The 14100-nt window shown below is 39.8% G+C and overlaps 1 protein-coding gene across 1 annotated transcript in view; it reads left to right on the forward strand.

The window, feature by feature from the left end:
• Window positions 1–14100, forward strand: part of LOC139312253 (cullin-associated NEDD8-dissociated protein 1-like) — a 29987-nt gene that overhangs the window by 14374 nt on the left and 1513 nt on the right. The window contains exons 5-14 of the mRNA XM_070936873.1: window positions 1621–1877; window positions 2817–2922; window positions 4562–4710; window positions 6336–6628; window positions 6910–7051; window positions 8288–9793; window positions 10410–10505; window positions 11247–11416; window positions 12171–12335; window positions 12866–12973. Of these exons, the coding sequence (XP_070792974.1) occupies window positions 1621–1877; window positions 2817–2922; window positions 4562–4710; window positions 6336–6628; window positions 6910–7051; window positions 8288–9793; window positions 10410–10505; window positions 11247–11416; window positions 12171–12335; window positions 12866–12973 (2992 nt within the window). The remainder of the gene's footprint in view (window positions 1–1620; window positions 1878–2816; window positions 2923–4561; window positions 4711–6335; window positions 6629–6909; window positions 7052–8287; window positions 9794–10409; window positions 10506–11246; window positions 11417–12170; window positions 12336–12865; window positions 12974–14100) is intronic.

The raw sequence follows: 14100 nt of genomic DNA on the forward strand, positions 1-14100 counted from the left end.
CTTACCTGATATCCAGCTCTGCATTTAAATATTTTCGGGGAGGGCTTATTTTTTGGGGGAAAATAAGCACATGTTGCTCAAAAGCCCGATCGGGCTTATTATCAGGGGATGTCTTATTTTTGGGGAAACAAGGTAAAATTTAAGAGTCAATAAGTAACCAGAGAAAGTATGTTAGAGATTTTAACTTTATTTTAGATATGTACACAATCTTGCCCTTTTCTTTAAATATTGAGGATTTGTTTCCATTTTTGATGAGCCTATCTACCGTGCCTTTACTTGCACTTGATCTTAAATTGTAATTTCTTTTTCTGTAAGCTCTCTATCCCCTCCCCCACCCCCTGCTAAACTTAATATCTATCCATGGTTCTCTTTGCTGCTTCATGTCTATAATAAACTAAATACTCTTTTTAAATAGGCCTCTCAGTGCCAGCTTATGTTTAGGAGTCTGGTAACATACCTCAAAAGATTTAGGCCTGTAAATATGAATTATTAGAACAGTGAACATATTTTCTTGGGAAAAAATAAGGGACAAACTCAAAAAAGGGACAAATCTGAAAGAGGTTCCCAAAGATAAAAAATTGTTTATGTTTATGACTTTGTTTTATAAAGGAGAATTCAGAAGCAAAACCAAGAAAATAAAAAAATAAATCTAAAGGATAGTTTTCTGAAATAAAGAACTCTCTTTTATAAGAAAAGACATATGGTCACTACCAGTTAGGGGTCTTAAATGACCCTGGGGCCCTTTCAGTGAAGAGGAAAGGAAACATGTTTTCCTTCTTATAGTCTTGCTTATATATCCCTGAATGGAGACATGAAAGAAAAGAAGAAAGGAAAAGAAATACAGTAGATGCCACTTATAGACAATAGTTCCTGAATGTCACTAGGCTATTCTGGTTGAATAGAACTGGCCTTGTCCACATGGCCCAAAGCCATAATTGCTAAAGTGAAAATGCAATACATCTGGAAATCATTAAATTGGAGAAGATTGCGTTAACGAACTCTTGACAATTCAGCTTCTAAAAAATGAGCATCATTCAGTCAGCTTTACTGCTGTCCATATTGAAACACTAGATTATAGTTGAAGATGCTGATTGACAGTTACATCTAATCTAAAACAAAAATCATGGAAGAAAAGTGAAAAAATGTATTGAAATGACTATTTTCTTTTAGTTGGATATATCAGATGGCAGAGTTCATATGCACTAAATAATGTGTTTTTATTACGGTACCTTCCTGAGCCCTTAAAGGGACTGTTGGGAAAACAGCATTAGTATAAACTGTTGCTTTTGTTAATTTGGATTATACTTTGTTGTACAAATATATTATTTCTTGTAGCATCCTCTCTCTCATATACACCCCTCATGGTCTACAACTGCAAAGCTTATTCTTGCAAACAACAGAACATGTTTTCATCATTATTTATTTATAATAATTATTGGCCACCCATCTTACCGTAGGGTAACTCTGGGTGGCTTACAGTTACATCTAATCTAAAACATAAATCATGGAAGAAAAGTGAAAAAATGTATTGAAATGACTGTCTTCTTCAGGAAATTAACAGTTAAGTCCATCTCTGTTTGGAGAACATTTGGTTGATGTGAGTTTCGTCTGTGGTTTCAGGCTAGGGGGAACGCTGTACTCCTTCCATTCGTCCATCCTGAATTGCCTCCTTCCTCAGCTCATCAGTCCCAGGTTGGCCGTTCGGAAGAGAGCCATCATTGCCCTAGGCCACCTGGTCTTGACATGCAATGGGAACATCTTTGCAGAGCTCATGGAACATCTCTTGTCAGAGCTGAAGAGGAATAATTCCACTTCTACTACAAGAACATATATCCAGTGTATTGCTGGTATCAGCAAACAGGCTGGACACCGCATAGGTAAAGCCTTGTGATTTTGGATTTTTATCTTATTTCTGACCTGCGATGGCTGTTACCAACATTGTTGTTTCATGCCCATTGCTTATCGCAAGAAACTCCCCCCCAACCTGCCTTGCATTTTTAGTGAGATGCTCACCTTATTCTTTCCTTAGAGCCTATTTTGCTCTGAATATCTACTGTGGTAGAAAAATGTTTGGAGTTCCTTAGAGGGCCAGTTTAGTTTGGAATTGTGGCCTAAATAACTCTCCATAGATGGACCTCCTACATAATTAATATACATGCTTACTCTAATAGGCTACCAGCTAAGAGTAGAAGCGAAGAAGGTATTCCCTATCAAAGGCATCTCCAGAATAGATCCATCCAGATGGTTCATGGCTTTGAGCCCAACCAGGGGTGATAGGGGAAATCGCCATTTGGAAAATGGTAGGGTTTAAGAACATTAATGGGTGATTTCACAAGGGGGAATAAAAGTCGTTTTCTTTCTCTGCTATTGACACTGTTTTCTTGGGTGCCTTGGGTCTCGTGCTTTTACTGTCCAAGATACAAATTCAGACTGCACACTTGGATATGGGCTTTTATGTCAGAGAAATTAAATCATATTTTTTGATACACCAGATGTCCCTTACAGTGCTGTTTTGTAAAGGAATAGAAGAACACGGTGGTGGATTTGCTATGCCACCACAACTTCCACATTTTGATTGAAACACAAATATATTGAGTTCATCAAGCAGCTCTAAGTGAGAAGGACATCTCTTTAACAAAACAGAACCTGAACAGACATCTTTTCCTTATGTGATACTCCTTGTGATACCTTTCCTGTGAGATGGACGGGCCCGTGTCCACCTTTGCTTCAAAAGGCTACATTCTCAATGGGCCCCAATTGTTCAGTGGATCTGGGAAAGTATTTTGTGGATCGCTTACTCTCTCTCTGTCTTTTAGGGGACTACCTAGAGAAGATGATCCCATTGATAATTCAGTACTGCAATGTAGAGGATGATGAGCTGAGGGAATACTGTTTCCAAGCCTTTGAGTCTTTTGTAAGAAGGTTTGTACCTTTTATTCAAGTGTTATATGCAGCTGACTTGGCTCCCATGTTCTTTTGTTCTAACTTTTAGAAGGAAATCCTTTTTTTTTTTTTTTTTTTGGTCACCTGTTGTTTGCAACAGAAATCAGGGCTATCTGCTCCAACTATCTGTGCCTGATTAGTTACCAGAAAAGTGCAGTTTTAACTGCAGGTGTCATGGTTTCCATGGGTGATGGACCTGTATCTGCTAGAACCATGATGGCGGACCTATGGCACATGTGCCACAGGTGGCATGTGGAGCCTTATCTGCGGGCACACAAGCCATCACCCTAGGTCAGCTCCACCATGCATGTGTGCGCACCTCCTGCCGGCCAGCTGATTTTCAGGTCTCTGCCACACATGCGGGAGATGCGCGTGAATGCCCATGCCACCCCTCCCCTTCCAGGAGTCTCCACGCGGCCCGTTTTGGATGCCAGGTAAGTACAGGGCTTGTGCGGAGGCTCTGGGAGAGTGAAAAGTGGGCCTCCCGGAAGTATCGGAAGTCCGGAAACAGGCCATTTCCAGCCTCCAGAGGCTTCAAGGAAGCCTGGTGGGCCCAAAAAGGGGCACGGGGGGTTGCGCACACATTCTGGGGGGGTGGGGAGCATGGGGAGGTCACATGTGCATGTGCAGGGGGTGGGGGAGCATGGGGGTTGCACACGCATGCGCAGGGGGCAGGGTATGCAGGGGGGCATTGCATTATGGATGTGGGCATGCGTGCGCGCATTATCGTGCGTGCACACATGTTTTTCGCATCCGAGAAAAAAAAGGTTAGCCATCACTGTGCTAGAAGAATGACCTATCTCTAAGCGAGGGCCTGTCAGGATTAGGAAGATTCATAGGGAGTTTGAGCAAGTCTGTAGCATCTCGTATCACTTTCTTGAACCAACAGCAACTTTTCATAGGGTCATATGGGATCAACTGGATAAATCCAGGAAAATTTGCAATAGGTTTATGGAATAGCCCAGCGTGCTCCATATCTCTCTTTTCTTCCGAATCTAAATTGCTGTATACTCCCGATAAAGTGGTCTCATCTAGTGGTTCTGGAGAATTGAAATTATCATTTTCTGCAAGTGGGATTTTTGAGATTGTTACTTTTTTAAAAATAAGATTTAAACTTTTCTAAAAGGCTGATAATGAATAAACAAAGGGGATACGTCTCTTAGGATGAATAAGTGTAAAATGGATAATGAGGGATGAAACATGACTGTTGCCAGGAAGAGCAATATGATTAGATTAGCTGCTTGTGGGCTCTTGTCCTGAATCTTCCCTGAATCATGATTTTATGGGAGCCCCAGGCTTCAGATATATTTCAGTATCATTATCCTGATTGCCTGCATAATTTTTTAAAATAACTTTGATAAGAGTTAAAGAGTTATTAAACAAAAATAAGGGAAAGATTACCTGGCGATGGTTATATGTGTATGATTCCATACTTGTAAACGCTTACTACAACACAAAGCATTGGGAACGCCGATTACTAAAAATAATGTATTGCTGTGTGCTGAACCCAAGGATTATCTTTAGAGATGAAATGCCAGTTAACTGTTTGAAAAACATGACCAACAGAATTAAACATTATATTCTACGCTAATCTATGATTACCTTGCTGTTTCTAAAGGTGTCCAAAAGAAATTGGCCCTCACCTTCCTAATGTGACAGGACTGTGCCTCAAGTACATCACATATGATCCAAATTACAACTATGATAACGAAGAGGAGGATGAAGACGAAATGATGGAAACTGAAAATGGAGAGGAGGAGGAGCAAGGTGCTGCACAATTAGGATTATGATGGTCATTGATAAAGACAGATTGCCTCCGCCACCAGTTCAGGAAGTTCTTTCAAACCATTCTTTTCTTTCCTGAATCAATATTTTAGGGCTCAGAAGAGCATGTAAATTATACAACCATCCCTGTTCTAAATCGATTAGTGAAAAGTCTCAAAAATGTGGCCAGATAGAACTCTGGTGCATCTAAAGGAAGGGTTTAAATGAGTAGGTAAGAGTAGGTGGGACCTCAGGTTTCTATATGTTCTATTTGTTGATAAAGGTTTCTGAAGGTACTGTTCATGGCTGTCCTATTATCATTCTCTGCTATGAATCTTCTTTAAATTGGAAAAGCACTGTGACCTGACTTGACTAGGATCATTGCTACTGCCCATTTCTCCTCTCCCTGACCTGAGGTTTTCATGGCTGTTGTTGCTTGCATGTGAATAATAATAATAATAATAATAATAATAATAATAATAATAATAATAATAATAATAATAATAATAATAATAATAATAATATTTATATACTGTCCTCCTCCCAAAGATCTCGGGGCGGTGTACAGCCAAAATTAAAAACATAAATATGCAATATCATAGTTAAAATTAATTAAAATCATTAAAATCATTAAATAGTTTTGGCCGAATTTTAAAACCCAAAGTTAAAACCCGATTTAAAATCATTCAATTAGACAGCCCCGCCTGTCGGAACAGTAGGGTCTTGAGGGCACAGCGAAAGAAAAAAGAAGAAGCAAGAAGGCCTGTTCTGGTATACAGTAGATCAACTATCGGTTATCTTGCCCCTTCTGTACTTGATGTTACTAGCAATTGGTCTGACTTTAGCAGTTTCCTCTTACCAGTCTAAATTTGTAAAATTAAATAATTCAGCATGGTTCTTTGCTCTTGTCATTCTAAGGTGAAAATGCAGCTCTCACATGAGCCAAGGGTTGCATTTAATGTTGGACTGGCATGCTGGGAGTAGATTTGAGCTACACTTCCAAAATTGAAAGAATCCAGGACAAAATCAAGATGGGATTAATTTACCATTTATTTGAAACCATCATGGTAGCTCCACTCTCTCAGATCTTTCCCCCCAGAAGTACTTACAGGCCCTCACCTTGTTAATGTTTCAGAAACACAGTATTTCTATTTCTATATGAACCTTTGGCTGGCTATGAAGTACCTATCTTGAGTTTCAATAATGATTTAGTGGAATGCGAGTTCTCTTTCTTTTGCTCATTTAATGCTGTCAAGAGTCCTTCATAATTTGGGCAGGTTATGAATTCATAGATCACATTAATATGGCTTTACATCATACTCAAAGCTTTGGAGGTGAGATGAATAAGGTCCGTGACAATGTTATGTGAGAATTTGACCCACAGACAACTTGTAAAATAGTGACTGCTGAATTTTCTTCTGAAAGAAAAAAAACCCGAGTTCTATCTACAGCAGGGGTGTCAAACTCACATCGTCATGTGGTCACGTGATGTATCGCAACTTTTTCCCCCTTCGCTAAAACGGGGGTGGGCATGGCCAGTGCATGACGCATCCAGCCCGCGGGCCACAAGTTTGACATCCCTGATCTACAGTGTCTGTCAATAACAACTCTCCTTCATTCCTCCTCAGAAAGTGATGATGAGTATAGCGATGATGATGACATCAGCTGGAAAGTTCGTAGGTCTGCTGCAAAGTGCCTTGAGGCCATTGTCAGCACCAGACACGACCTTCTGCAGGATTTCTACAAAACTCTCTCTCCGGCTTTAATAAGCAGATTCAAGGAAAGGGAAGAGAACGTTAAGGCGGACATCTTCTCAGCCTATATATCTCTACTGAAGCAAACTCTGCCCATTCAGAGTTGGCTGCAAGCTTCGGATGAAGCAGGCAAAGAGGACATACCTCTTACCATGCTTCAGAACCAGGTGAGTTGACCTTAATCACATGTTGCTGTTTGGCATGATATAGATGCAACTAGCTGCTGTTTCAAAACAGTTTCAACTGCTCAAAATGCAGTTATTCTGTAAGGCAGGGATGTAAAAGATTCGGCCCCAGCCTGAGGACCCAGTTGTGGGGACAATAAGCTGACTTTGTATAAATATACAAAAGGATGAAGGCTATTGCTTAGCACATTAACATTCGCTTGGATTTTGAGTTCTTTTGGCTTTGAATCAGATTACCGATGAGTTTCTTTCTAATCACATAGGTTCCAAACATTATCAAAGCTTTGCACAAGCAACTTAAAGAGAAGAGCGTCAGATCAAGACAAGGGTGCTTTGCTCTTTTGACGGAACTGGCGAACGTCCTCCCCGGTTGCCTTGCGGATCACGTACCTGCACTAGTGCCGGGTAAAGCTTGTCTGTTGACTAAACAATCACGGGGCAGTTTTCAGCAAGGGTCACTTTTCAGCGATACGCTGACTCTGTAAACCGCTTAGAGAAGGCTGTAAAGCACTGTTAAGCGGTATATAATTCTAGTGCTAGTGCTATTCTACGAAGCCAAGCATTAAATAATAAAGCAACTTCTCTTCTAGTTGTATTTTCTTCTTTATAGTCAAGACTATCTTCCTGTTGCTCTATACGCATCAGAGGATGTTATGCCATTGGTTTAACTGAAGCTAGTGGCTGCAGATACTGGGTCTTTTTCTTCTTTAAAAAAAATCCATGTGAGCAGCCAAAGATTGGCTGAATTGTACATCTGTTTAATTTTCATATATCATCGTACCTTACTTCTGTTTTTTTTTTTTTAAAGCCAGTATTCTACAGAATTCTGTTAATCGAGGTACTGTTTTTCTGTGGGAAATACTGGAATACATAACTTTTACTGCAGAATATTATCTGTTCTTATTTGGTCTCATATTGGCTTCTGTTGAAATGAATGGGAAAGTAATTAACTGGAGTTTATTCTTCCATCTGCATTTTCCCAAAATATGAACAAAAAATTATACTGGTATTTGAAATCTATATGATCTCTGGTTATTTACAGTTTTTCTTTTGTTGTAATTCTCTATTCCTGGGTATGTTATATAAAATAATTGTAAAATACTACAGCTGTTCTCCACCAAACTGGTTTTATCTTCACCTAGGAGTAAACTCTTATATGCAAATATACAACATAAACTATTAATAGTATCTTTTCCAAACAGACTTTGTAATTAATAACTGCTTTCTGAAGTCAGTGAAGTCTTTTGAAGCCTAGCAGCCATGTGTAAGATCTGTAAAGTATTTTTAAAAATAAATCTGAATCACTCAATAATCAGTTTGAAGATGCTGTGAATTGTATCCAGTGGTATCTGTCTACCAGGGTAATAGATCCCTATTCACAGTATAACCTCATGCATGTACCCTAATCTTTTATTTATTTATTAGATTTTTTTTTTTTAAAAAAAAGATGACCACAAAGGTTTTTTGACAGCCTACCATGCTGCAGAAGTTTGGGAAAATCCTCTGCAGAAAATTTGAGGGTCACATGGGAGGTGCAGAGTGTGGAGATAGGAAATTTTCTATTGTGAAAAAAGTCTATTTTGATGAGGGTTGGTGGGGGTGCAACTATAAAGCAAGCTGACCAATGTTTTCTTGGCACAGGAATTGTCTTCTCCTTGACGGATAAATCCAGCTCCTCCAATATGAAGATAGATACTCTGACTTTCCTTCATGTTGTTCTCTGCAACCACCCCCGAGAAGTGTTCCATCCCCATGTTAAAGCCCTGCTGCCCCCCGTGGTAATTTGCATCGGGGATCCTTTTTACAAGATAACATCCGAAGCTTTGCTGGTGACTCTACAGCTTGTGAAAGTAATTCGTCCCTTGGATGCGCCTTGTACGTTTGACGCCAAACCTTATGTGACAGACTTGTTTTCTGCAACGTTGAAGAGGCTGAAAGCGGCTGACATCGACCAGGAGGTGAAGGAACGGGCTATCTCCTGCATGGGGCAAATCGTTTCCAATCTGGGGGATTACTTAAGCAGCGAACTCCAGCCAACTCTGAAGATTTTCCTTGAGAGACTGAAAAATGAAATAACTAGACTGACCACGGTCAAAGCACTGACTCTGATTGCAAATTCCTCACTCAAAATAGACCTGAGGCCCATTCTAGCAGAAGGCTTCCCCATCTTGGCTTCCTTCTTGCGTAAGAATCAGCGTGCCTTGAAACTGAGTACTTTGACGGCTCTGGACGTCTTGATCAGAAACTATAGTGATAGCCTCAAGCCAGCCATGATTGAATGTGTTCTAATGGAGCTTCCGGATTTAATTAGCGAGAATGATATGCACGTTTCTCAGGTGGCCATTGTGTTCCTTACTACTTTAGCTAAGGTTTATCCCTCATCCTTGTCCAAGATCAGTGGTACAGTTCTGTCAGAGCTTTTCCAGCTGGTTTACTCGCCTTTGATGCAAGGAGGGGCCCTGAATGCCATTGTAGACTTCTTCCAAGCACTGGTTGTGATCAAGGCAGTCAACATGAACTATGCTGACCTGATGAAGCAGCTAACTAGTCCTATATACTCTTCGACCTCTAGCGGAGTCTCCACCACTTTGCACAAGCAGGCTTTTCACTCTGTTGCCAAATGTGTGGCGGCCCTTTCTTCCGTGTGTCCAAAAGAAATCCCTGGCCTAGTAAACCTGTTCATTCAGGATGTGAAGAACCCAAAGTCTACCACTGCTGTCAGAATGTTGGCGTTCCTCTCGCTCGCGGAAATAGGCCGCACCACCAACCTTAGCGCTCAGAAGGAACTCAAAGCCGTGATCCTGGAAGCGTTTGCCTCGCCCAGCGAAGAGGTGAAATCGGCGGCTTCCTATGCTTTGGGCAACATCAGTGTGGGCAACCTGAAAGAGTACCTTCCCTTCATGCTGAAGGAGATTGGTGGCCAGCCTAAGCGGCAGTACCTACTGCTTCATTCCCTGAAAGAAGTCATTAGCTCCTCCCCAGCAGAGAGCCTGAAACCTTATGGGGAGGACATATGGGCCCTGCTTTTCAAGCACTGTGAATATACAGAGGAAGGAACCCGCAATGTTGTCGCTGAATGCTTGGGGAAATTGACTGTAGTAAACCCTTCTCAGTTGCTGCCCCGGCTGAAAAAACAGCTGTTCTCAGGTAAGGGAAGGGAAAGGATAGGACTGAGGCAATTGCTCAGCTGAGGGGAGGGTTGTACTTTTCGCTTTGAATCAGTGCTGTAGACCTGTGGATTCTTGTAGCGCCTGTTTACCTTCCAGTGTCCATCCTTAACAAGCTGTTTTTGAGAGATTGATTGTATTCTGTTTGGGCTCCTTTCAAGACGATCCTGTCTCGTTCGTGTTTTAGGCACCATTTTAAGGCACTTCCTGGTTGAAAGGATTAGCCAGTGACATCATCATTGCCCAGGGGGTGCTTGTGGAGCCTCCTTTCATGTCTCTGTCAAGGAGCTGGAGCAAATGATGGTAGCTCACCCGGCCACACACAGCAGCACTCGGATCTTGAACACGGGCTTTCTAACCTCCAACCGAGCATCCTAAATATGTGAGCCATTGTGCTCCTTCAAGAGGATGAGTGCTATAAAAAAGAGAGCTCACAATAATTTTCACACAGTGCATGCTGGGCTTGTTTGTGCTTCTTCATTATTATCAGTGTTCTGGGAACGATGAAGAAAAGCGATCTTAAGGGGAGAAAAGGTGGTAGAAATGATCTGTGTACTTTTCAAGATAAATAATTTCCTCCCCACTTCTCATTGTAGGCTCTCCCTATGCTCGGAGTACAGTGGTGACTGCAATAAAATTCACCATCTCGGATCACCCACAACCCATTGACCCACTTCTTAAAGGATGCATAGGTAATTTTGAGTTTTGATCAAAGACTTTCTTTGGAAGTCAGAATAGCGGGCTTTTCTTAAATTAAAAAAATAATGGAAAAGAGAAATGACCCAAAGAATTAATTGCTATAAGAACGTGATCTTTAACTTTATCTGAAAGTGCTTGGCTTTCATTGTTGTGCCCATATCCCAACCCTGTTCTGTTTGAATCTGAAAAGTTGTTCAAATTCTAAATGTTTTCTGATGTCAAAATGAATTAGGTGGGGGGCAAACAAGTGGAAGTTGAATCCAAAGAAAGAGGTGCTTCTAACCAGTTAAAACATGAAATATATTATGGAGGATGTTACTCTTCTTCTTTTTTTTTTAATCAAGAAATAAAATCCAAGCAGATCTTTAACTGATTCCATTCTCATTAAGCGTATTGACATGACATTTCTACAATGAACTTGAATACACAATTGTTATCTAAAATACAGAATAGTTTTGTTAAATATGCTTAGGTCATCTGAATTGTTTCTACATTGCTATCTTTAAAGTACCCAATTCTATGATCGAGTCTAGATGATAATGCAACTTGAATATTGATGCAGATACTAGGGAATAAATGACAGAATAGGCTGTCCATTTGATCTCTCCTGCCTGGTTTGAAAATATGAATTTTTTAAATCTTCCTTCTGCTTTTTGAATATTATGTGCATCCCAGAATGTATTTAAAGCTAGTGTTGCTGCCTTTTAAACTCTTGTTATGCTATAATCGTGCAGGTGACTTCTTGAAAACTCTTCAGGATCCTGACCTGAATGTTCGTCGTGTTGCTTTAGCTATGTTTAATTCTGCTGCTCACAACAAACCTTCCCTAATCCGAGATCAGCTCAGTACGGTCCTGCCCCACCTATACAATGAAACCAAAATTAGAAGGGAGCTTATACGAGAGGTATGGACCATATTCCATTTCAGCATTATCCTGTACTGACGTTGGGTCAAGTTTAGGTTTAGGTTTAGGTTTTATTAAATTTGTATACCGTCCTACTCCCGAAGGACTCAGGGCGGTGAACAGGCACAGGATAAAATACAGAAATACAAAAGTTAAAAACAATTTAAAACCAAATTAAATAATATTGGCCCACGACAATTAAAATCCCAATAAATTTAAAACAAATTAAAATTTCAATTTAAAATTTAAAAGAAAGGGGAGAAAAATTAGGCCAGGCTGGCTTGCTGGAATAAGAGGTGTGGGCAGCTATGGCTCCTTTACGACCTGTGAATGTCAACTCCCATGCTGGCTCAGGAATTCTGGGAGTTGACATCCACAAGTCGTAAAGGGGCTAGTTGTTGATCCCTGAGTTGGGTGGTTCCCCCATTACTCCTAACTTACTGTTGTTATGAATGATGACCAGGGATCTGCACGACCAGATCAAATGGGAATGATAAGCAACATAGATATAGATGTGTGTGAATATAATTAAGCCAATGTTCTTATGACACCTGAAAGTAAACTAATTCCACAGGTGTATGGAAATGATTACTGAACCTGTAATTTAAAGCTTTAAATTGGAACACCTTCAGCTGAACTTCAATTGGAAATGAACTAAGCAATTCTGTGGCTTCACGCTGGGCCAGATAAAATTGGCATGTGAAAGTTTTCTTTTTTTTTAGAACTTCCAGCTACTTTGAATTTCCCCTTTTAGGTAGAAATGGGGCCATTCAAACACACAGTAGATGATGGGCTCGATGTGAGGAAAGCTGCTTTTGAATGCATGTACACACTTTTGGAAAGCTGCCTTGATCGGCTGGACATCTATGAATACTTAAATCATGTGGAAGATGGCTTGAAAGATCATTATGATATCAGGGTAATGTTTCTTTTTTTTAAAATTAATTTTGGAGCTTCTAATTTCATTATTTCATTGAACTGTAGGGCTGTTTTGGATGAATCAGTTACCCCTGTGCAATGAATCCTGACTTGTCTTCTTCCTCAAAGACAATGCCCCAACTGGGGAATCCTATAAGAGCTAAATAATCCACTTCCATGTTATTTTCTTCTGCCTTGTAACCTAGAAGGAAGAGCTTAAGTAGGAGGAGGGAAGCTTTGTTGCAGTGTTGTAAAGCAGTGGCCCCCAACCTTTTGGACACCAGGGATCAGTTGTTTGGAGAAAGGTTTTTTCCGTGGACCGGAGGGGGCATGGTTTCACCTGCTGCCTGCATCCCACGGATGGGGCTTCACTTGTTTGTGTTGGTCCAGAGATCGGGGATGAGGGATACCTGTTGTAAAGAGTCTGTTTTAAAGGCAAAAGTGACCACGAGTTGTGGTAAATTATTACTGAAATACATGCTTAAAAAAAAATGATGCTAATATAAGCTTTTTCCTTTCTTCATTATGAAGATGCTGACTTTCATTATGTTGGCTCGCCTGTCAACACTGTGTCCTAATGCTGTCCTGCAAAGATTAGAGCGGCTTGTTGAACCACTGCGAGCAACATGTTCAACTAAGGTAATGTCCTGGGAAGCTTGAATGTATTTATATCTTTTTTATATATATTTATAAAAAAAATATTTTTTTAGTATAATTCCATCTTCCATTAAACTGTGTGTCATCTGGATACAAATATCTTTGTGCAGTAATAATCAAAGTTTACAACAATATTCCTTACATACATAATAAATATATTCACTTCTCCTTAACATATTTCTAATAAGAATATAATAGTAATATTAAACATAATCCTAATTGTCATAATAATAATTATAATCGTGTTTTCTCTCTTAACATATTTTCTATATTTCATTAACCATCTTCTTTTATTTCCCTATTTCTAACTTCCGTTTTTATTTTCTAATTATTGATAAAATAGTTCCCATGTCGTGTAGTACTTAATTTGTTCTTTCTCCTTAATTGCAAGTATTAATCTATTCATTTCTGCACATTCTAATATTTTCCTAATCACATTCTCATTGTAGGGATCTCTTCACTTTTCCAGTTTTGTGCGAATACAATTCTAGCTGCAGTTAATACATGAATAATTAGATATGCATTCCCCTTACTATAGATTTCAGGTAAAATCCCCAACAAAAATATTTCTGGTTTTTATATTGATAGCCCTACTTCTCTTTCTTTCCTGAGGTACCTAATTGTTCATGTCCTAAGAGACAAGAGATTACTGTTGCAATGGAATCACAATTGCAATCCTCCACTTACAACCATTCATTTAATGACCATTCAAAGTTACTGTACTGAAAAAAGTGACTTATAACTATTCCTCACACTTACAACCATCGCAGCATCTTGTGGCCATGTGATTGCTATTTGTGATCATCTCAGTTGGCTTCTGACAAGCAAATTTAATGGGGGAAGCCCCATTCACTAAATGACCGCATGCTTCATTTAACAACTGCAGTGATTTAACATTGGTGCAAAAAAAAATGTTGCAAAATCAGGCAGGATGTACTTAACAGCTGCCTTGCTTACCAATGGAAATTCTGGTGCCAATTATAATTGTGAAAGTGGAATTGACTGAAGCAATCTTAGCTGATTATCTGGGATGAGTTTCCCCCGATTGACACAGAAGAAGTGGACCAAATCCTCAAAAACTCTGAACTCTGCTGTCTTGGGCTTTGTTT

Source organism: Pituophis catenifer, unplaced genomic scaffold (assembly GCF_029215685.1).
Source record: "Pituophis catenifer annectens isolate HBS135680 unplaced genomic scaffold, rPitCat1.0.hap2 SCAF_2, whole genome shotgun sequence".
Lineage (NCBI taxonomy): Eukaryota > Metazoa > Chordata > Lepidosauria > Squamata > Colubridae > Pituophis > Pituophis catenifer.